The following is a 23,710-nucleotide window of genomic DNA, read 5'->3' as shown; positions in this document are numbered from 1 at the left end:
CTCTTGGTGCTGTGCCGCAGTGTCCCCAATGGGAACACCCCCCCCCGCTGTAAAGTCATGGTGCAGGATAGGGGGGGCTGGTCCCCGCTCCCCATCTCCCCCCATTAAGCTGCTGGTGGGGGGCCGAGGTGTGATGGGGGGGCACAGATTGGGCACAGATTAGGACGAGGGCAAACACCCAGATGGCAGCGGGTTAAAGAGCCTTCGGGGATGGGGTTTGGGGTGTTCACCACCCCCCCCCCCACCATGGGTGTTGGGACCGGCTGCAAGTGGGGAAACTGAGGCAGGCAAAGGGGACCCCAAGATCCAGCCCCCCCATCCTGCTGCCGCCCCATCACCCCAGACCCCCCCCTTTGCCCCCCCCCCAGGGCCCGTCCAGCGTTCGGGATTACCTTGTGTCATAAGCTTCCTAGTTCTCGGAGCGCGAAGGGCTTTGGGGTTTTATCTCCCGGGATTTAGTGGCCAAGTCGCCTTCCCCAGCGAGACGCCCTAATGCCACTTAACACCTGGGAGCCGCGAGGCTCATTAGGGGCGTCAGGGACAATTAGCGAGGAAATAATTAGGGCAGGGGCCTGGTGGGTCTAAGCCCCATATGTGCCTGTGCTGGTGGGGGGGGGGGGTGGGAGGGACCCCTCCGTGGGTGACTCCATAGGGGGGGACATGGGGCAGCAGGAACATTTGGGGGGGGGGTGTCCCTCTTTGGGATGTGAACCCCCGGGCTCAGGCTTGGATCCAAGGGGGGGCCCTAAAGACCCCTTGGGGTGATGGGGACACACACACATGGGGCAGGCGACGTCCAGAGCATCCCTGAGCTGATCCTGCCACGGTCTGGGGGGTCCCCATCAGGGCTTCCCCTGCCCCGGAGCCCCAAGCAGGGTGGGGGCTACAGGAAGGGGGCCTGGGGCAGGAGGGGACCCCAGGGAGCAGGAACCCGGCCCCATCCCCAGCGGGCGCGTTGGGGGGCAGCCGGCAGGGCCAGGGGGGGCACGGGGGGTGCCGGGGGGCACCAGGGGCAGCAGCAGCCGTACAGGGCATAGGGGTGGTAGAAGCCGACGTTCACCCTGTGAGGGGGAAGCAGAGCGCCCGGGTCAGCCCTGAGCCCCCAGAACAAGCCCCCCCCCAGTGCCCGTGGCCCCGCTGACCTGCGGACGCGGCGCCGGGCGCGCCGGCGGTGGTAGTCCCCTTTGGCGAAGTCCTCCAGGTTGGCCGGGTGGATGGCCCAGAAGTGGCCTTTGCCATTGTCGCTGCGCCCGGCCTTGACGAAGCACTCGTTAAGGGAGAGGTTGTGGCGGACGCTGTTGCGCCAGCTCTTCTCCTGGGCCGAGAGGGGCCGTCAGCCACCGCCGCCACCCCGTGCACGTCAGTAGGCACCAGAGTGAACAGCGCCCGACCCTCGTGCCGGAACCATCCCAAGATGCGGCTGCTGGATCGGGCTCGGTGGAGATGGGGTGAGTCAAACCCAGCCCTTCCCCAGCCCAGCACCAGCGCTGTGGGCTCAGCCCCCTGTTTGCCCATCCTGAGCCGTTAAAACCGTCTCAAAACCACATCAAACCCCAGGAAAACGGGTCTGGCAGCCACTCACCTTGTTCTTGAAGTAGGGGTAATTGTCCATGATCCACTGGTAGATGTCGGAGAGCAGCAGCTTCTTCTCGGGCGACGAGAGGATGGCGGTGGAGATGAGGGCGATGTAGGACTGCGCTGGCTTGTCCCCGGGCTCCGCCGCAGGCCGGGGAGGTGCTGGGGGGCTGCGGGCGGGGGGCTGCGGGCTGAGCCCCGGCTCGCCCTGCGCTGACAGCAGGTACTCGATGGTGAAGGAGGCCCCGGGCGGGCGCTGTTGCCCGGGCCCCGCGTCGCCCATGGTCCACGGTGGCGCGTGGGGAGCGCTGCGGGCCCGGGCTGTAATTAGTGCAGATTAGAGCCTTTGCTAATTGTGTTTTCACAAACGGGCTGCCTCCAAAGCGGGTGTTTATCTGGCAAAGCCGCGGCTTTAGCGGGATTTGGACCTTTAAGCCTCATCAATAAAATGATTAATCCAATGGAGGTGGAGGAATTCAAAGTGGCACCGAGGTGCCCGTGGGGCCACCACGGTCCTCCTGCACCCACTGCATCCATAACCCCCCCCCCACGGAGCTGGGTTTGGGGGGAGGAGAAAGCCCATCGAGCCAAAGGCAACACGGCGTTAAATGTAAATCTTTCTTTTTATTTAACAAACACTATAATTTGAACTTTGAAGAATGTGTACTGAGGGAAAGAAAAATAATTTTCTTTTTGTATTTTTTCTTTTTTTTTCCTTTTTTTTTTCCTTTTTTTTTTTTTTCTCTTTACAAAAAAAAAAAAGAACCAAAAAAAAAAAAAAAAGAAAAAAGGAAAGAAACGGGATATAAGCAAACAAACATATGTACAGGAAGAGCTGGCCAACTCAAACAGAAAAAGCAGTAACACAACCGTGATGTTTCCAAACAGTGGCCTGGCCTGGAAAATGTGAAAAGCAATTAAATTAGAACACAAATATTAGGAATAAAAAGTGGACTCTAAAAGCTACCGTGTAGCCAGGGACCGAGCCACCGAACTTCAGACAGCGAACCCCAACGCTTTGAGCCCTCCCCACGCTTGCTTTAACCCCCTGCCCACCCCGCTGAACCCTGACAACGTATTGCTCCAGACACAAACAGAAATAAAAGAGAGAAGGAAAAGGAAAGTCCACGTCGAACAAGCGAGAGCATCGCTGGGGGGGGGGGCTCGTGGTGCGGCTGCCCCCGGCCCCGACGCGCCCGCAGGATGCTGAGGGGACATCGGGGGGGGTTCAACACCCCCCAACCCCCTTTTGCCTTCAAGTTTTTGTTTGAGGAGACGAAACGGAGCTGGGCAGGAAGGGCTGGGAGCAAGGATGAGCCCTGGGAGAGAGCAGGAGAGGAAGCTCCCAAACCCCCCAGTGGAAGCTTCCTGCTCGGCAGCATTTAGAGAATCAATTCTGTACTTTTGGGCATCACTACAAGGAATCCACATCGCTCTGGGTGGACCTCGGTGGCTTTTCTGGCGAGGTGACATTGGCCGTGCTTTGCTTTTCCCCCATGCGCAGGGTCGGGTTTGGTGCTGCTTTGACCCAAGGGGAGGTAGGAGGGTTGGGACCGTGCCGGCAGCCGGGAAGAGCAGCTCCCCATGGCACCTCTCACCCAGAGGTCTCCATGCAGCACAAGAAGATGATGGGCTGGCAGCCCTGGTGCTGGGCATGGGGACACGGCTGCTGCGTGCCACCCATCCTGGGGGCAGGAGCACAGAACAACCTGCTTCCACTGTTTGTTTCTCCCTCTACAGCCGAGAAAAGCCAGCGAGGTCCAAAGCAAAAGAGAGTTCAGAAGCATCAAGTCAATTACAAAAATTCCCTAAAATAAGTCAGAAAGGTTCCCCGTTTGCAAACTCAAAAGTAACGACGTTTTGCCACCAAGAGCATAGCAGTAGCTTTGGGTCTGGGACCAAAGTCTTGAACAGAGAAGTGGAAAGTCCAGAGGCTGTTAACGCGCGGTCGCAGGGCTCCACGCATCGTCCCTCGGCTCTGTCCTCAACACCCTGCGCCAAGAGTGCCGCCAGCAGCGCCGGTGCCGGGCCGTGCACTGGGTCGTGACTGAAAGAAACCTGAATTGGAGTTTACCGAGGTAGTTGGCTAGAAACTGAGATTCCCCCACCTGGCACCTTTGTCGAAGGCCCTCGCCCCCCTGCCCTGCTCCTCCTCACGTGCCAGGCGTCCGGCTGTCCTGCAGGTCACTGCCACCACCTCCAGAAACGAAGCCGCCTCAACGAAAAGGGAATGTGCAGCCCTTTTTAAGTCTTCAAAAACACCAAGTTATTGCACTTCAAAAATACAACAGATTTGTGGTTCGAGCCCCTCCCCACCCCTCCCCATGGCTTCTGCTCAACTAAAGTGATGCACTACGCACAATTTCTACGTTTACCTTCGGATTAGCTTAAAAGGATTCAAACCATGTCTCTTTACATGAGGTGCAGAGCTGCTGGAGCTCCTATCTAGAACAGTGCGATTCCAATTGTACGTCTCTCCCCTTTCACCCCATGCCCCCCATCCCCAACCCCTAAAAATCCCTTCTAAGCCTCCTGGGTTATACAAACCTCCCTCGCCCACCCGCCCTGGCTCCCCCCTCCCGTCCCACCCCGGACTCACACGTCCAGCAAACCCCTTTAGATTAATTAAGGAATGGTTATTTAACAAGACATTAAAATGCACACAGCTTTGGAGATGCACGGAGTTGGGTGTCCTGGCGACGTGCAGGTGGAGCTGTGCATTCCGACTGCCTGGCTGAAGACACTTTCCTTCCTTGCTTTCGACTCCAGTTCAGGATCAGGCTTTGAGTGGGGTCATTTTTTCCAACCAAGCAGCAGCTCAATGGTTTGTTTTTCATTTTCTTTTTTCGGTTTTTTTGTTGTAGTTTGCTTTTTGTTTTCTTTTTCTCTCGTTTTAATGATTAATTTGGAATAGGAAGGTCAAAGGAGATGAGAGAGGAAGGGAGATGAGATGGGAAAGGACGCTATCCCCCTCCTCCAGTTTAATAAGCACCAGAGTATTCAAGTCTGTCCGTTCTGAGATTCAGAGCTGCTTCCGCAGTCAGCAGGCAGAAACTAAACCTTTCTCGTAAGAGCAGCGTCGTTTTGGTTGCGGTCCCTCATCATCGTCATCCTCTTCCTCATCTTCCTCCTCCTCTTCCTCCGAGGAGGAGCTGTCCAGTGTTAAATCCACAACGTCTGCAGTGGCCTTACCGTTCTCACCGTTAGTGTTGGGAGTGGGCAACAGCCCGTTCACATCAGAGGAACCTGAACAGGGGGAAGAGAGGGCACATTGAGGCACCTCGCGTCAGCTGAGGGTCTGCTCGCACACTCTCCATCTCCCACAGCCATGCAGGGACTCGGTCAGCTGGGAGCTACGACCACCACCCAGTCCAACTGCCTCACCGAAAGCTAAATCATGTTATTAAAGGCATCGTCTGAAATCCTCAAACATGGAGAGGCTTGAGGATCGACCTCCTTCCGAGGAAGCCTATTCCAGGTTTGACCACCCTCTCAGCCAGCTGGGGAACTCCAGTTCTGCAGTGCACGTTTCCTACAGTAATTTCAAGTCTTTGCCCCTAGAGATGCTCACCTAGAACTAATATGGGACACTGAGGGCTGCAGCTCCGCTCTTTCTCAGCTCTGATGGGACACCAGGAGCCATCCACCAGGTACTCGATTTCATCTGCATCTTCACATTCTGTCAGGATCTTTGAGAGGAGCCTGGACAAGAGAAAAGATGCCATTTAGTAAGCTTGATGCAATCAGAATGCATTTAGTGATGGGCCTTAAACGGGATCTTCACCTTCAGCAGCCTTAAATTGAATAGAAATGTGGTGTTAGCAGAAGGCTGCCCAGCAGATTGACCTTGAGTCAAGGGCTTGATTTATTCCCATAAACCACCCCAGTTCTTTCTGACAATGAACCTGACCCAGGAACTCATTATATGCCATTAGAAGATGGTTTTGCATCTTCAGCCAGTTTTCCAGAAGATTCCAGGCTTCTCGATGCCCCATCCAGAGCTGGGTGAGGACTGGTGCAGGTACCTTCACACTGAGGCATTAGCAAAGACAAAATACCCTACATTAGGAACTAAGCGCTCCAGTACTTCACTTTCCTCCTTTTGTTTCCCAAAGCCTCCACAGCAGCCACCAACACAATATATGCAGCCTCCTACAACAGCAAGAAACCCCATGTCCCCCACAGAAAACACCTCAGTGACAATGACACTGACCAGAAAGAGTGAGCCTCCACTCACTGCACCTCCAAAACCGGGTCCTTGCTTCATTCTGACCATTGTCCCACCCCTTGCCTGGGATATTTCTTTGGACCTGCTACTGGAACCACTGCTCTGCGAGGCCTTATGCACTCCTGGGCTTGAGCACTTCCCTTTGGTATGAAGGAGAACAAGTAACAAAAATCCTACAAGCTCCAGAGAACTATTTGCAGCACAGTGGTGGGAGAAAGTTGCTGCTTTCTCCCAGCTCAAGCAGGAAACATGTTTCCACAGATGGTCCTGTCATCACCCAGCTGAGCAACCACCAAGGCTGCAATTCCAAACAAGCTGGCAAGGCCCAGAGGAGCTTAGACTCGACCAACCGCTCACCTCCTCTGGAGCCTATGCCCCTTTTTTGACTACCAACCCTCCAGCTGAGACTGCCAGGTTCCCTCCAGCTTACTTTCAAGGGAGGTCCTTCATCCAACAGAACTACACTGAAGTCCAGCCTTGAGCACAAAGAAATCCATTGAACCTTCACCAGTGACAACCTCCTCCTCAGCCAGGAGGGACATGTGCATTGCTGACCTGTAGAGGTTCCACAATCCAGCCCCTCACACCTCCCCTTCAGTCTCAGCAACCTTGTTAGAGACCTCAAAGGAACTGGATTTTCCTGTAGGTGTTGGCCGGAGGACAAAGCAAACAGGTTATCTATGCCTAAACTGCTTCACACAGTCTAAAAAGCCACAAGTCCTGCATCAGATCAGTACCTACAAACACAGCAATGCTCAGAATACTAGCCTGGCCCTGGGAATATGCCACCCAGGTGGAGACTTATCTAGCTCCTGTGTGCCAAGGGAGCTGGGTGCACCTGAACAATTCCTCTAAACTCTTCCTGCTTTTGAGGGAACCTGGATCAGAGGCCTATCATCCAAGCCAGGAGGGTGGAGATCATTTTCCGGAGGCCAAGAACCATGCATCTTGCTCCACCAGTCCTCAGGGTTGCTCTCTGCTTGGCTGCACCACTGCAGATGTCAGTGGTCCCAGCCTGGAAACCAGGCTCGCTGAGTTCTGAGGCAAAGCAGCTTCTTCTGGGGGGGTGGGTGGAGATTTCTGTTGGCATTAATTCACTCCTTGTTCCTTCCTTTACTCTTGGACAAAAACCAGGCAATTTATTGTGCTCTTCTCTAGAGAACCCATATTTCTGGAGCTGACAAGCATCGTTGCCAGCTTTCTGGCTTGCCTCAGGTGGCCCCTGTTGCCAGCCCAGCTCGCTCTGCAGTCTGTATCTAGGACTCCATCCGCCAGGTCTGCACCAAGGAGAGGGAAATCTCCTGGTTTTTAGAGTAATCCTCTTGGCACACAGCTGCATTTTTAAGCTTTTCCAGTATCAAACCTTACTCAGACACAGGAGCATCATGTCCAAAGTGTTCCTGCAGTGCTGAACTGTAGCATTCCAGCTCTCCAAGCTTATGGTGAGCCCTCTGCTCTTCTCTCTGGTAAAGAGACAGAGCAAACTAAATCTAGTTGAGACAATTAAGGCAGAATCTTATACGCCAGCACAATAAGCTTCCAACTCTGTTTTGAGGTGAACTTCAATCACCTGCACAGACCAAAAGACATGGTGCTGCACCCAATGGAGAAAAGAAAGAGGTTGAGGCTAGAGAAGCGAGTGTACTCACCCATCAATTATTAGCTGGTCATAGGGTGCTGGTTTGTCACACACAGGGCACATCCACGTGGGTTTTTTCTCATTCATTTGTAGGTAGAAGACTGCATCAAAGCACTGCAGATGTGCACAGGTCTCTGCCCGGCACGGCACAGACAGCCGCATCTTCACCAGCTGTTGGAGCAAAGAGCAGGAGATCAGCAATGAAACCCACCCAAGCCATCACCAGACAGTTCTCTGTTTCAAGCACAAAGGGTTCAGCAGTTTGCAAAGCTGCTCTGGCAACAGAGAAGGGTTTCTTGATGAAATCAGACTAAACATATTGCAAGACTCACCGGGCAGATAAGCGAGACACGAACACCTGTAGTGGCAATTTCGCTGTCTGGGTCCAAGCGTAGCTTCTCTTTTACTGCAGGAAGAGTAGAGGGCACAGAATTTAACAGATGCAAACTTAAACCCTTGGAAACAACACGTAGCACAGGTTGAGCAGCTCACCAGCAGCCCTTGGCTGTGCAGGAGGCATTTTCCCTGTGGATGATGACCTCAGAGAAAAGAGACACGGGGAACAGAAAGCTGCTGTGATGGACCAGGCTTGTGCAACCCGCAGAGCTCAGCACAGACACTGCTTGGCTAGCTGAAAACCTGGAGCATGATGAGGCAGGTCATGCACAGGTCCTGGAGCACTTCTGGGTCAGCCAGGAAGCTCAGGTTTTCGTGCAGACCCTCCTACCCCAATGACACAGCTCTCCATGTTCTGCCTCTCATCCAGGCAGAGCAAACGAAGGAGACTGGGAGACTGAGTGGACTTCAGTGCTGGGATGAGGCTGCATACTATCTGCTGGCTACGTAGTTAATGTCCTCTTAGCAACCTTTCTACCTCTTACTTACAAACTCCAGGCTGGGTAAGCAGGGGAAAGCATGCTGCAGAGCACCTTTTTTGTGTTAATATTATACCAAGGGAGGCAACTGGGAGTTAACTTTACTTCCCTTTGGAGGGAACTAAGACACCCACATACCTGGACTTCCCACAGGGAGGGAAAGAGTAGACAGAGCTCTAGCACATGGCAAGACATCTGGAAGGAAGTCACTTTAGGCTTATCTGTGCATTAGCATAAACACAATGGATTTTATTCCCTTCTAGAGATCAGTGGCAGTAGGATGGGGTTAACTTCCTGCCCCAGCCCCTTGGAATTCAGAGAAAGCCCCCCCAGAAGTGAGCAAACATGGATACAACCAAATCATAGAATCCAAGCCTGGTTTGGGTTAGAAGGGACCTAAAAGCTCATCCAGTTCCAACCCCTGCCACAGGCAGGGACCCCTTCCACTGGAGCAGCTTGCTCCAAGCCCCTGTGTCCAACCTGGCCTTGAGCACTGCCAGGGATGGGGCAGCCACAGCTTCTCTGGGCACCCTGTGCGGGGGCCTCACAGTGAAGAATTTCTTCCTAATATCTAATCTTAATCTCCCCTCTGTAAGTTTTTAAGTCTTGACAGGAAACCACATCCCATCATTTCACCATCAAACAAACAAGCCTCCTCTTAGCACTACCAGGCTGCAACTCTTCAATTTAACACACTGGCCAGCTCCTTTATTCCAGTGGACTGTTTCACAGGAACCACAAACAGACCCAAAGGTACCAGAGCAGAGAGCTCAAAGAGCAAGGCAGCCATGCAAAACCAGTCACAAGCACTGAGCCAGCCTATGTTTGGAAAGAATCAGATGTTAGGAAAGGAGGTAGAGTGAATCCTGCCCCCGCTGCTGCATCCTGAAAGGAAAACCCAGAGGAGCTCCAGGCAAATCAAGGAGAGCAGCAGACGTGCAGGTCCCGCATCACAGTGAGGAATGAACACACAAAATTAGCTTTAAACTGCTGCACAACTCCTGAAGAGCAGCTGCTGCTGCCACCGCTTCTGAGAGGGCCTCTGACACGTCCATCACTACTTTTCTTTGGAGCAAGTCAACCATTTCTTTTGACCTTTTCAGATCATAACAAGATGTCTCCAGACAATGAGGCTACACGCAGCTCTGCTACACGCAGCTCTAATTAGAGAGTGACTTCTCAGATGTGAGAGTCCCATGAGACTACAAGATTTGGTGGGGTTTTCTTCACATTAGGAGACTTTTCATCCAAGCTTTATTTTTTTGTCAAGTTCTTTGTGAGAGCATTCTCTGTGCATCAATTACTGTGATACATGGGAAGGAGAAACGGGATTTTCTACTTCCTGAGCAGAATCTAGCTGGCTTAAGACTACTTTGGGATCCACAGCCATGGACTTCAGATCTCTGCTGTCAGACAACGCTTCCTATATACCAAAGTTGACAGAAGCATATGCAGAAGATGAGTCAGCCCCAAGATACAACCAAAGTCAGAGGGCAGCTTCAGTGAGTACTGAGGGCTATTACAAGGAAAATGAGACGGAATTGTTTGCAGAACAGACCTGAGCTATAAAAGCAAAGTTTACAGCTACTTGTTCTTGCCAGTTTCAGATGTCCAAACAACTGCCAAGCAGTAACAGGCCAAAGGAACTGAAACAAGATGTTTCTATCTGGTCAGCAAATGCAACTTGTCTCTGCCCCACAGTCCAGCCAAAGCTGTTAGTTACCTAACACGGCAGGACCAGGGGCACACACTTGTTACTGAGCATAAAGCTGCTTTCAGGCCTGTCTGCCACACTCAGAGAGGCCATTCTGCAAGTGCTCACTTTAAAGGGAACAGCACATACTACTGAGCCTGGTTTCAAGAAGTGCCAGAAGAAAATGAGAGGATCCTCTGCAGTTTAGGACATCTCAAAAGCCAGCCTCTGCTCAATGCCTTGGGCTTTGGAGGATGGTAGGTATTTAACACATGAAAATGTTCATTTCCGAAGTACTCACTGCCAGAGTGCTTGAACGTGATCAAAACTGCCACAGACACTGGTGTGGCACACGGGTATAGAAGCATTCAGCATCTACTGCAAAAATGCTGCACTGCACATGAAGATCAAAAGCCTGGCAGAAGCAGCAATGTATGCCACAACGTGCATTAGGTGTCTGAAGACTGGACATACCCCAAAGCATCTCCTGCCCAATGAACTAATGTTTAGCGTCAAGATAATGTTTCTTATTCTCAGTAAGAGTTGTTCATGATCTGAAGAGGATGTTTCAAAGACCATCACGATCCAAAACTAAATAGTAAAAACGCTCTCACTGGTACTATGAAGTAACTGGAACGCCTCCAGACCCTCATGAACTGCAAGTCAGATTCTACCTTAGGAAGATAATTTCCCCTCATTTTCAGTCATGTTTTGCATTTGCCTCATACCACGATGATTTACCTGGGTGGTTTAGGATAAGCATCTCTCGGGATCATCTCTTCCCTGAAGCTCTCAGGCATATGAAAGTGCTGGTGGTGAAATTCCACTGCCAGCCCCAAGGATTCACAGGGGCTTGGGGCAGATTTTCACCAGGATCCCTTGCTCCAGAAACCTCCTTTGGAAATAGCATGGGTCAAGGCTGAGGTGCTGTGGTAGCATTTGTCAGCTCACAATTGCTCAGGTGAAGGCGTGAAGCCACTCGTGTCACAAGGACACAGGCTCTCAGCAGCACTCACCACGATACGACCCGAGGACAAATTCTAAATCCAGCTCCAGTGATTCAGAGCTTCTGCAGAGCCATGAGCTGCAGGAGCACTGTGCTCACACACAGATCTGGGGCGGTTTCATGTGACTGACATAGAGCTTAGCAAGCTGCTCAACTCAAAAGTGTTTTAGACAACTGGAGGAAAGAAACTGTAAAAAACTTGGCAGCTGTTCCCAAGCAGGTTTCTAGCAGGTTTCCTGGCTGTCAGGAGTGCTGCAGTGTGACAGGCAGCCAGCTGAGCCCCCATGCCACCTCCGAGCAGTCATACTCACCAAGGGCTTTGCAGAGCTCTGGGTGTTTGATCCCGATGGTTTTCAACCTCTGCAGCAGCTCTGCTGAGGTCATCTGCCGCACCAAGTACAGCCCCACAGAATAGCTCTAATGAGACAGGGAGAGAAAGAGTGAGTGAGGCTGCTCTCCTGCACTTGGAAGTTCTGTGCCACCTCCTTCCACACATACCTTCCCGTAATTCCCCCAGGTAACGGTGATGCGGTTGGTGGCTGCAGACAAGTACATGAGATGGGTGAGGTTGATGGGACGACAGGGCCTTTTAGGTTCCACTCCAGGCTTGTTTGATGGATAGTAGCCCTAAGGCAGAAAGATTAAATATATACATAGACACACACACATTTCTTTTTTTACTCAAGATGCTTCTATATGGATCCATCTATTCACCAGCATCACTAAATTCTAGTCACCAACACTTTTCAAGGAAGGGGGTAGAAGAGAACTGAACAATCAAACCAAGCACAAAATAAGAAGGACCGAGTATTTTTGCAAGAACAGTTTATTAACACCACCTCTAATTCACGAGAAAATTAGCTTTAAACTAAGCAGTGCACTTTTATACTCTGGCTTCTTGTCTGCATTCATCAGTAAAGCAATTTCCTTCTAAATGGCACGAGTCCTTCCACAGTTGCAGTGTCACAGCTCCAGGCTGAGCTGACTTACCGGCACTGAGCAGTAGCTGTGGTTCACTTTCACGGCGATGTTTGGGGGGTACTGATCCTCCTGAGGAGAACTAGTGTCTGTGTAACAGATTCTGGAAAGAAACAACACGTCTCTCAATATCCCCACACTGTTTGCATGTTCAAAACCCTCTGCACATCACCACACCAACCCATGCTCCCTCATCTGGCCAAAACAAAGCCAATTCCACTCGGCTCTCCCAGGCTGGATGCAGGCTTCATACCTGGGTAGCAAAGCCTTGGACACTGCTGGTTTCTACCACAGCACTGACTCAAGCAGTACATGTAGGAAGAGGTTAGAAAGGAGAGTTTAAGAAGCTTGTGTCAGGCATGTGAACAAGCAGCTTATTTTAAGTTATCTTTGTAACTACTAAAGCCACACTGAAAGTTCCTGTCTTTAGGCAGTGCATTCTCTCCCCCCTGGTCTGCATCTCATGTTAAATCAGCCCCATGCTCAGACATACCTTAGGACAACCTGAACTGATTTCACACCAGGTTGCAGCTCCCTAGTAAATTAGAGAAGAAACAAACTTCAGATTTATTATGTAAAGAGCCAAAACCCCCCAAAGCCCCCAAAATAAAACACCACCCACAAAAAAACAGAACAACTCAGCTGTCACTTCTGCCAGACTCAAAGAGTTTTAGGCTGTTGTGGGTTTTTTATAGGCCTTTAAAGAATTACTTTACAGAATTTCATGTAAATAGTACAATTCCCCTGCAAATATCAGTGTTTCTGTAATGATTTTTTTTCCCCCCTAACGTACAATCCTGCAGCCCATTTCTGCGTTTTCAAACCTGGAACGGTGTCGGGTGAAAGCCATCAATTTGCCTGGCATCATTTTGGTGATTTGGAAGCATTTACACAGCTAGGATTTAAGGTCAGGACTACCTGAGTGTTCTTTCAAGACTCTCTTTGTTCAATTATTCAGCTAAAGCTGCTCATGCAAACAAAGGAACCAGGGGCACAAGCAGAACAACCTCAATATCACTGAATTCAGTGGTGCTGATCATAACAGGATTTCAGCTGCTACCAGGAAAGCAAAAGACCCCAGAACAAGGGCATTTTATCAGGTCTTTGTACACAGGTGAAACCACACACTCATTTCTGCCAGGACACAAAGCATAAGATCCCCAAATGAGTCTTGAGTTGCCTCTGACAGCATTTCACATTCCAACTCAGAGTTTTAACATGAATGTTCAGATATTGGGGGTGGAAGGGATGGAACTTCCATTCAGCTGACAGACAGGAGCTGACAGGGCACTTTTAGAGCTGGGGGGCACACATGTGGATACCACCCACAAGCCGGGGAAGATGATGCTGAGTGGTCATCTGAGACAAGCAAAGACTCACTGAAAGCCCTTCTGTGAAATATTTGTGTCACTGGCTCTAAGTTTTCTCACAAATCTGAACATATGGAGAAAAGAGCACCAAGGATCAGCTATGACAAAAGGGTGTTGTCTTTTATCACCCCTAAAGACTTCTGTGGTTTATCATTTCCCTTCTGTCAAGTCTTCAAGCAGTTTCCCCTGCACTGCCTCTGTTGACCTACTGGATCACAACCATAATCAAGCACTGAATAGTCAAGAAACATCATATTTCACCCGCTCCATGATAACAGTGTGATATCACTGTGAAGAAAAATACCTAAAGGTTTTCTGCTTAGTTTTGAGGACCTCTTCTGTGTCATTGTCCTCTCCCCACAGCAAGGGCCAGGGGACAGGTCAGGGAAAGAGGAAGCCTCACTGCCTGCACTGACATCTCTGGGGGTGCTTCATTGTTTGAATCAAAAGTTGTATCGTGACAGAGGTCAGGGTAAATCCTAACCAGTGCAAGATGTTTTCTTACACAGTTACTATAGCAGCCTTTACAACAAGGAAGCTTTCTTTCAGGGGCAGGGTTACATGGGTAGCTTTTGAACATTTGATGCAAAGAAAAATATGCAAATACTCACAACACAAGCTCAGCAGACAACCTGGGTCACCAACCATTTCATAGCACTTTTCCTGCCCAAATGTACTATTCAAAGGCAAGATTAGAGGAGCAGAAGTGAAACGTCAGGACCTAGATGGCTGAAATTGGACCTCCCACCTCCCCCAAAGCTCTTTGCTTTACATGAGAAGTGGCCTGTCTGCTCATGTCCTCAAACAGACTGTGTTTCCTTGCACAGAACAAAAGCTTCCACAGAGGGAACACTGTGGAATCACACAGCAATGTTTTCCTGCACTGTTAATACCCAACCAGAAGTACCTGGAATTTCTGATCAACTCCACTTGTCTCGGTGTTAATGCAAAAATACATGGACTTTCCTGAAGCTTCTCATTATTCTGTGGAACTGGAGAAGAAAAAAAGAGACTGTACATCAAACTGATAACATCCAGCTCTTCCCACACTGTGAAGCACACTGATGTTCTGAGCTATGTTTATTCCCAAGTCTTGTTTTCTCCCATATTGCTGAACGCTGATCATTGTGCATTTTGGTAACTCTGCCACTGATTACAGCTTTTCTCATTCATTCCTGGCCTGTTTTGCCAGTTTGCACACTAACACACAGTGGATCTGGAGCTGCTTTTTCTTTATTTTTCCTCCCCCCAAATAATCCATGAGCACAAACCATGAGTGGCATCACTAGAGCTCAGAGCAGCAAAAGAAGAGACCTGTGCACAACATGAAAACATGAACTCACCAGACCGATTCTGGAAAAGAAAGGAAACGGCAACAAAAATAACAAGATCAGCTTAGTAAAAAAAACATCCAAAAAAACAGCTGTAAGAGAAAAAACATGACTTAAATGCACAACTTTAAGGGTGTGTTTGCAGCAGGGTGTTAAGCAGCGGCTTTTGGCCACGCTCCTCTGAGAACCCAGTGTTAACTGGAGCCCTTCATCCATTGATGATTTTAAGAACAAATGAATTTAACGCGGCTACAACGAAGCTTGAGATGTGCAAAACTCATGTTATAACTTCCACTTAGTACCTTGTATTCAATTTAGACACATTTAGTTAAATTCTGGGAGCATGTTTCCAGCTGAAGTCAGGCCCTGAGCGGGTGAAAGTCACAGGATAAACACAGCCAATGGGAAGTGATAAAACAGCTTTTTTTTTTTTAATCTTTTTAACAAGAATTGGGTGTTTTTCTTTGCATCACCTCAACTGTGAGTTTATTCAAGGCCAATATACCAAAATTTGCAAAGTATGGAAATGCATTTTACTGTGTATGAGGAAGATGAGATGAAGGAAGGATAAAACCTCAACAGCTCTAAGATCTCAGAGGACACGGTGACAAAATCATTTACTGACTACAGACACCTCCCCTTGGTAATTCAGCTTTAAGTTGACCAAAGGGCTTTCAGAACAAAAACTAAGGTATTGTTATGGACTTTTAATTTAATTCCAGTTTCCATCAAAATGTCTTCTTGACCAAAACAGCAGCAAGGAGTAAAGCATTTCACAAGGACTCTCATTTTAATGTTGTTGCTTAAATAACTGCCCATGGACACGCTCTTCTCTGCTCAGCTACACAAAGAAAAAGCAAACCTGATTAGAAAAACTGTGAAGCTGTTTGTGTTTTATTTTGCATCTCTATCAGCTCACTCTCCTTCCTTTATGAAAACAGAAACAGCACCTGGCTTCTGAGCACAGCACCAACAGGAATCAGAGGGGGATGCTGACAGAAGTCAAAGCCCATGAAGTATCCAATACATTCACTGTCACCTCCCCAGCAAAGTTGTCCAGCATCAAAACTAGCCCACTCCTGAATTGCAAATCAGGCAATTTGGTCACTATTGTCATCAAACAGAATCCCAGACTGGTTTGGGTTAGAAAGGACCTTAAAGCTCATCCAGCTCCAACCCCCTGCCACGGACAGGGACATCTTCCACTGGACGTCTAGTGTTGTCAGCAGCTACCTGGTGACAGGGCAAGCGAGAATGGCTTTAACCTCCCAGAGGGGAGACTGAGATGAGTTCTTAGGCAGAAGCTCTTCCCTGTGAGGGTGCTGATGCGCTGGCACAGGGTGCCCAGAGAAGCTGTGGCTGCCCCATCCCTGGCAGTGTTCAAGGCCAGGTTGGACACAGGGGCTTGAAGCAAGCTGCTCCAGTGGAAGGGGTCCCTGCTCATGGCAGGGGATTGGAGCTGGACGAGCTTTAAGCTCCCTTCCAACTCAAACCAGGCTGGGATTATGTAAATTGACTGTACAGCATCTTTTATATTTGTAAGCTGGGGAAGGACTCTTTTAACACATACCATGATCATCAGCACAAGCATGTGCTTTGGCTAGGATTTGCTGGAGCTCCCTCATGGCAGTGGTGTTTGCCCCTGCAGCAGGGGAAGGCAGTTGCCTTCACCACAGAATCGGTGGCCCTGTTTATAGCAGCTGAAGTCCAGCTTCAGAGGAGGAGGGGTGCAGAGCTGAAGCAGCAGTTTTAGGACTCGGACATGAGAGAAGAAAAACACCACCGCAGGTATTATCAGAGGGAGAAACCCAAACAAGGCTGTGTACAGAGACAGCAGCAGGATCCTGCAGACTACATGGCCTTGTGCTCCTGCAGCTGCACCCCAAGGTCTTCTCTGGCATGCCTCCAGGAGAAGAGCAGAAGCCTTAGTATCTACAGTGAACATGGGCTGTCGCAGCTCATGTGCAGAACAAAAACCCCTTTCAGAAGCCCTCATAGCATGCTGTGACTGTCAAAAACTGTTCACACTGCTTCAGCCCAAAAAGGTGCCAGAGCACACGTACACTTATCAGCGAGGTGCTCAGACACCGAAGAGCTCACACAAACACTCCCCTTGTCAGCTACTTAACATACAGCGCAGGAGGGATGTGAAGATTCATTCCCTCTAAGAAGGTATCTGATCAATCTTCATTTTAAGCCTCATCCACCCCAGAGAATTTCAGCGATTTCAGTAAATTAGAACAAATTCTTTCAAGTCAGAGCCCTCAGACCTGACCAGAAAGCTGCAGCAGAAGCTGTTTCATGTAGATAACTCAGATGCTAAACTCAATGCTTCCACTGACTGAAACTGTGTCTGCAGTTACCAAATATGAGGTATTAGCTGGCTTGCAAGGGACCTAATTTATCTGCTTTTAGCTGAAGCCACCGTTGTCTACAAGTCTAATAGTAACTTGATAGCTCTTCAGGGAACCTGCTCTGCCTACAGGCCAAATCAGGCATCACCCACCTCACCTTTCATCTCAAGGCAATCATCTTGGAGAGGCAAGAGAGCTTTGTCGTTACGAAAGATGCTTCTAACTGAAGTCTGGAACATATAAATTAAGCTTCCCCTACTCCCACCATGGTTATCTGCTTAAAATAGCTCTTTTTGTGGCCTAGGGTACTACAACAGCAGCTGGGTGTCTCAAAGTGGATCTGGAATCTTAAATTTCTTTCAGATAGTTCCACGTTACGAGTTTCTGAGGTTGACAAGGAGCTTATGCTTGGTCCAGACACAGAACAGGAAACCTGGGCAATGAAGCATGAACTGCTGCAGCTTCCATATGGAAAAATGCTTCATTTTCCTCAGAGCAGTTTGTTGTATCACCCTTCCACACTAAGCAGAGCTCCACACAAGCGTAACTCCTCAGGTAGAGGTTATTCCAGCAGCTGGCTGTTACAGAGAGCTTCTTCATTCCGCTGGCTCTGGCAGAAGGGATTGCAGGTCACCAGGCAGGGAAAATTAAACAAGTGTCTGGAAGATGCTGTTAGGTTCTGAACATTGACTGGGACAAAGACTGAAGCTCTGCTCGTGCCCAGCTCCTCACCAGCAATCCCCCACCATTACACAGAAACCACTCTCATCAGAAGGGAAAAATCAGTCAAATGTGCTGCAGGGAACAAGCTGACCCGAGGGAGGTGTCAGCTACTCAATATAATGAGACCTTGCTTCTGATCTGATGCAGAAGATTTAATGTCAATGTTTAACAAAATCTGTTAATCACAGTAAGTACATCCAGGCTCTCCTCCTGCCTCTGGATGGTTCCACCTCTTCAGACTTTGTTTTCCTTTCAAACACCACATTTGTGTTTCTGACTAACAAATGCCACCCCATGTTTAAGGCTGAACTAACTCCTTCCCCAAAGAGCATTTAAACTATTTTAGCAATCACCCCTCAACCGTTTTATCAGTCATAGCATTAACATATTTAAAGCTACCAAACAAAGATGAAAACTATACACAGTCTCATGAACAGAGATGAAAACTACCCAAGTCTGATGGGCTGGTCCTTCTTTTTTACCTGCACAATCACACCTTCATCTATCTTTTATTTTCCCTCCAATCCACATGCACATCAAATCTTTTTTTTAGCAAAGACAGAGCAGCTTCCCAAGTGCCAGCTTCATTTAGAAGTGAAGCCTGATATCACCACATGGGCTTTGTGAGATGCTGAGGTGGAACCGACAATGATGTTTCTCCTTCATATACACTGTCTTTGCTACAAGAACATTCTGTGGAACACTGGTGACAATCCTCTTTGTTTCTCAGAACTAAAATGATGAAAAAAATCAGTCTCCTGGCCCCAGGGTGGGTAAAAAAGCACTTCTTCCAGTTTTCCTAGCTCAAAATACATAGCATCAGACACAAATAGCTACAACAAGCACAAAATGAGTCAGAAATACCCTTTTCTGTGTGTGCCACCTTCTTTCATCCATAGGAGGCTTTAGGTCAGGTATTTTAAGCACTGGAAAACAGCATGAGTGTAGCATGTGCCAGCAGACTGGCTTAGCACAGGTGTGATACCAACATGGTATGATTTTCATCAATCCACTGCCCTGTTACAAAGATGGAATACAGATTCTGATTCACAGGGAAAGACCGCACCATGCAACACAGCCGCATTTGCAACGAAGGATGGGAAAGCTACAGCCAAACAAGACAGGATTGCAAATTACATCTCAAAGCAATCACAGACCTGTTCTAAAGCAAGGGGGGGAAAACCAGACAAATATTCTCCTCTAAGGGGGAACGCAGGGAGAGGAGGGCACCCACCACGTTGTTAATCAGCCTCTCTCTTGCCACAGATCCTTGAGAACACTGTCTCCTTTCTGATACTTAATCCAGAATCACTTTTCTCTCCCAGGCCAAGCCCAAAGTGGATGCAGCAGTGTGTTGAAAACTCACCTAATTCTGTTGGCTTCAACAGCTCATCCAGGGTTGTGTAGAAGGGAAGTTTCACCAGGCGAACTTCTGGCTTTGCAACTTTGGGTGGCAACCTCCCCAGTCCGTTAAGGTATTTCCCATAGAGAGCAGGATAGTCAATGTTAGTGGTGGGAATAGTAGTCCGGGGAATGGTGCTCCCACGGTCGTAGTTGGTGTGTATGGAGAGTGCCTCAGCGGAGCGGTGCTGCTGGGGCTGGGGCTGAGCAGCTTCAGAGCTCCTCTTGTTATAGCGAGTCTCATAGAGCTCCTTAATTTTCTTGAAAACCTCAGGGCTGCAGTCAAATTGCACCAATTGCAATGCTCTGGTGACTAGTTCATGTTTAAGTCCGCTTTTACTCCTGCCAACGAAACCCAGCAACATCTGAAGATCTGAGACTCGGAAACTCATCACCATGTTCTAGGGGAGAAAAAAAGTAAAACCATCCTTACAGTTAAAAGAAGGCAGAGTGTCAGTTCTCATTACATACTACAACTAGAAGCCAAAATACTACAAAACTCCCTTACAAGGCACTAAGCCTTCTGTTTATACCAGGTCTTATTCATCTGAATATCATCCTGTTTCTTAGGTACTTCTTTGATTAAAGTGAATATAGAGGAGACCATCAACTGAAATACCAGCAAGAATCAGAGAGATGCCACAACAGTCAACCAATTACTCAAAAATCATTTGTGATAAATGCTACAGATAAATCCTCAAGGTGGGTCAACTGGAAGCAAGAGTGAGCACAAAGGAAAACACCTCAAAGAACAGTCCCCACAACTGAAACAGCACCTTAACTCCTTGGGCATGGAAGCTCCAAGCATCCAGACTTCCCAGGCACCTTCAGGTGAGAGCTACATTAAAAACTGCATCTAAACTCATATTAATGGAAGGCAAAGGAAGAAAATAAATGTGAAGTGGATGGCAGGTGACGTTTAAGCGAGCTGGAGCTGCCAGTCCTTTTGTCCTGTGTTTCAGTGCACCTGTACGTTACCTGTATGGGCAAAACCCCTTCAGAATCATTCCTACAGGATCTTTGGGGGAAAAAAAAAAAAATCACATATTTTAGAGCATGAAAAGCTATTAGAAGACTATTAAAGAGAGCAGCATGTTCCCATGAGAACAATGCCTCCAAACCCTATTTGGGTGCTTTGCCAAGCACTCCCCCATGGCCACAGCCAGCTGCCTCCGCTGTTGCACCAAGATGAATCGATTGCAGTGCTTTGAAAAGCAATAAAAAACAACCTGTCTTCAAAACTTTACTCTGTTGCTCCTGTGGAAACTCAGGTGCAGGGTCACAGGTGACTCTATCAGGTAATTTTCCATCAGGGTAAGAAGTAGGAATTATTTGTGCTAGAGCCCGCTCATGCTGATGTTTCAGTTCTCTCTTATGCCAAAGCAGCTTTATGAATGCACAAGACAAGCTTATCAAGTACATGCTTTTGAAAACACAAGATGCCCTAAAAATGTATTTGATAGGTATCCATGTGGATTCACTCAATATCCTCCCTGGTTTGTGCGAAGGATGGGAATTCAAGAAGAAACCCCAGCTGTCTTGCAGTAAAAAACTAAAATCAAAGCAGAAGCAGAGATCCAGCCTATGCTCCACTCTTGTATGGGGATTAAAGTTAAAAAAGCATGTATAAAAATCAGATTTCTGTGCAAGTTAATAGGAGCCTTGTAATTTTCTGGACTAAAACAGAAACAAAGGGTTTTGATGGGGTTTTTTGGGTTTAAATTTTAACTTAAGAAATCTACTACTGACTCCAGCAACATTGAACAGCCGCTTCTTTCACATGTGTGGGAATTAGACTACAGGGAAAATGCCATTTTATTTTCTCCTTTCTCATGAAATCTGTCATTTAATCTGGAAGCCCAAAAGATGCTACAAAAACGTCACTGCCTGTAGTTAAAATCTTTGGCAGTCATGATGTGTCCCAAAATACCTTTGATGAGAGGGGTTTTTTTTCCCCTCTCAGACAACTTTAAAGAGGAAAGAAAGGATTTTTAAATGACAGAGTCAGGATTCAGGAGATCTGGATCATCCTGCTGCTTCGCCACATCCCACCTGAGTGATCTTGGGAGAAACCTAGTTTCTGTGTCTCAGTTTTCTTCAACTACAAAATGGAGAGCGTGTTGTCCTCTCTGAGGCACTTGGAGGCTAAACCGTGCATTTGAAAGGTAAATACACCAAGGCAGCACCAGAAGCACAGCAGACAGGTATGCCCACACTCACGCTCCTATTCCACTGGGCACTCGGGACTGTTGGTGCATAAAGTGGAGTTTCAAGCTGACTGTCTTCTGCAGCTTCCATTTTGAAGGCTGACCAGATTTAAGCAGCAACCAAAGGGACTTCAAATAAAAACTGTCACTAAGGCTTGGACCTGTATGATAGCATGAGTAAGAGACATCCCACTAACTACTGAGATCCTTAATGCTAAGGCCTATTCCTTCCCCCAGGAATCCTTGCATCTGAGTGGCACAGAGCCCATTAAACACCCACTACAAGGACAACCATAACACCCTGGAAGCACATGCCCTTCTCTGCAGCATTGGGCACAGTTCACCACACCAAGAGTGGCCCAAGAATAGGGAGAAAGCAATGTCCCCTAAAAGAAGCCTCTCCAAATCCTCTTCCCACAGGCATATCCTCACTGATGGGCTGATCCTGCAGATGTGAAACACTTTCTACCTGCTGCTATGGCTCTGTAAGCACCCTCAGCACCAGATTCCCTGCCAGGCTGTGGGGTGAAGCCCACTCCATTGCCCCCAACCAGGTCTCTGGGGCACCAACAGGACAGGGACAAGTCCTGGCTCCTGGAGAGGGACCCCGAGGGAAAAAGAGAAACACAAGGCAGAGGGGGGTACCTCACAAGGCCTGGGGGGTGCATAGGACACGAGGAAGCACAACACAACTTCAGGCCCATCTGCTATGGAGACGCTTCCCTTCACCCCATGGCCAACGGGGCCAAAGGGGCCTCAGGGGCAGCCCCCCCCCCCCGCAGCGCCCCACCTCGGCCTAGGGCACTGCACGCCCCACCGCCATCCCCCTCGAGGCCGCTGCAACAGCTCCCGAGCCCTCCAGCCGCGAGGCCCGGCTGGACAGCTCCGCACCCCGCCCCCGAACCGGCGGCGGGGAGCCCGGGGCAGGCCGCGGAGCGCAGGGCACGCCTGGCCCGGGGGAGAAAACGAGGTGCGCGGGGGCCGGAGCCCGGCAGGCGGCGGGGGGAAGCCACCTGCGCTAATTAATCACCGGGAATTACCCGCGGGGAGCACGCAGGCCCGGCCCAGGAGCGAGCCCAGCGGCGGGCGGCTCCGCAGCCGGGCCGGGCCGGGCCGGGCCCGGGGTCCAACGGGAGCTGGTGCCGGACCCCACGGCTGGGGCGGGGCAGCCCCTGAGGTAAATGGGGGGGGGGGGGGGGGGGGGCGGTCCCAGGGCGCCGCCCCCTCGGCTCTCACCGCCGGCTCCAGGGCCGAGGCCGGAGCTGCGCCTCCCGCCCGCGGGGCCCCGGCCGAGCACCGCCCGGCCCTGCCCGGCCCGGCGCCCCCGGGCCCGGGTCCCTCCTCACTCACTCACTTTCGCCTCCACCAGCTCCGCCGCCATCTTGGCCTCCAGCGTCCAACCGCGCCGGGAGCCGCCGCCGAGTCACGTGACGCAGCGGAGCGGTGGGAGGGGCGCGGCCGGCGCGCACCGCCCCCGAGGGCCCCCGCTCGCGCGCGCGCGCTCTTATCCCTCCCAGGGAAGTCCTCCCACAGCGCAGGCGCACTGGCCACGCCCCTCCCTCCGCTCTTCTCGGCCCCGCCTATTCCGGGTGGCTTAAAGGGACCGCGCGCCCCTTTTAACCGGAGAGCGGATGTCCGGTACTGCTCGCGCTGGGGGGGTGCTGATCCCTCTGCCAGCCCGGAGCAATCCCGAGGAGAGGCTCCCAATGACGCGGCCCAGATCCCCGTCGTGTGCTGGGCTGCACGAGCAGCAGGTCAAGGGGGGGATCCTGGCCCTCTGCTGCGCTCTGGGGAGACCCCCTCCTGCAGTCCTGATCCAGCTCTGGGGCAGCAGCACAAGAGGGACCTGGAGCTGCTGGAGAGAGGCCAGAGGAGGCCATGGAGCTGCTGCGAGAGCTGGAGCAGCTCTGCTCTGGAGCCAGGCTGAGAGAGCTGGGCTGGGGCAGCCTGGAGAAGAGAAGGCTCCTGAAGGGGAGACCTGAGAGCAGCTCCAGTGCCTAAAGGGGCTGCAGGGAACCTGGAGAGGGGCTTGGGACAAGGGCCTGTAGGGACAGGCCAAGGGGAATGGCTTGAACCTGCCCGAGGGGAGGCTGAGCTGAGCTCTTAGGCAGAAGCTGTTCCCTGTGAGGGTGCTGAGGCGCTGGCACAGAGTGCCCAGAGAAGCTGCAGCTGCCCCATCCCTGGCAGTGCTCAAGGCCAGGTTGGACGCAGGGGCTTGGAGCAAGCTGCTCCAGTGGGAGGTGCCATGGCGCCTCTTTGGTCATGCTCCCCTGTGGCATCTTGTGTTGACACCCACCCTGCTTGGTGGTGATTGCAGCCCTGAGATCCTG

The 23,710-nt window shown here is 50.3% G+C and overlaps 2 protein-coding genes across 4 annotated transcripts; both read right to left on the bottom strand.

The window, feature by feature from the left end:
- Nucleotides 1-476: 476 nt before the first annotated feature.
- LOC136024338 (forkhead box protein L2-like) lies at nucleotides 477-4,087 on the bottom strand. Of its 2 annotated transcripts, none has more exons than XM_065699543.1 (3): nucleotides 1,583-4,087; nucleotides 1,143-1,315; nucleotides 477-1,061 (listed from the first exon to the last, which is right to left on the bottom strand). In XM_065699543.1, the coding sequence occupies exons 1-3, from the start codon at nucleotides 1,856-1,858 to the stop codon at nucleotides 884-886; spliced, it is 627 nt and encodes a 208-aa protein (XP_065555615.1). In that variant the 5' UTR covers nucleotides 1,859-4,087; the 3' UTR covers nucleotides 477-883. The 2 variants fall into 2 exon arrangements, with proteins under 2 accessions (XP_065555615.1, XP_065555616.1); XM_065699544.1 differs by having other exon boundaries at nucleotides 1,143-1,255.
- A 103-nt stretch (nucleotides 4,088-4,190) lies between these two features.
- Nucleotides 4,191-22,867, bottom strand: PIAS4 (protein inhibitor of activated STAT 4). Of its 2 annotated transcripts, none has more exons than XM_065699541.1 (11): nucleotides 22,735-22,867; nucleotides 19,139-19,574; nucleotides 14,272-14,356; nucleotides 12,488-12,529; nucleotides 12,007-12,097; nucleotides 11,515-11,643; nucleotides 11,328-11,433; nucleotides 7,775-7,848; nucleotides 7,453-7,613; nucleotides 5,147-5,277; nucleotides 4,191-4,821 (listed from the first exon to the last, which is right to left on the bottom strand). In XM_065699541.1, exons 1-11 carry the CDS (start codon nucleotides 22,759-22,761, stop codon nucleotides 4,616-4,618), a joined length of 1,488 nt encoding a protein of 495 aa, XP_065555613.1. In that variant the 5' UTR covers nucleotides 22,762-22,867; the 3' UTR covers nucleotides 4,191-4,615. The 2 variants fall into 2 exon arrangements, with proteins under 2 accessions (XP_065555613.1, XP_065555614.1); XM_065699542.1 differs by having other exon boundaries at nucleotides 22,731-22,779.
- Between the last annotated feature and the right edge of the window lie 843 nt (nucleotides 22,868-23,710).

This window comes from Lathamus discolor, chromosome 21, assembly GCF_037157495.1.
Source record: "Lathamus discolor isolate bLatDis1 chromosome 21, bLatDis1.hap1, whole genome shotgun sequence".
In the NCBI taxonomy this organism is placed as follows: Eukaryota; Metazoa; Chordata; class Aves; order Psittaciformes; family Psittacidae; genus Lathamus; species Lathamus discolor.
This window is presented reverse-complemented; position numbering and strand designations above follow the sequence as displayed.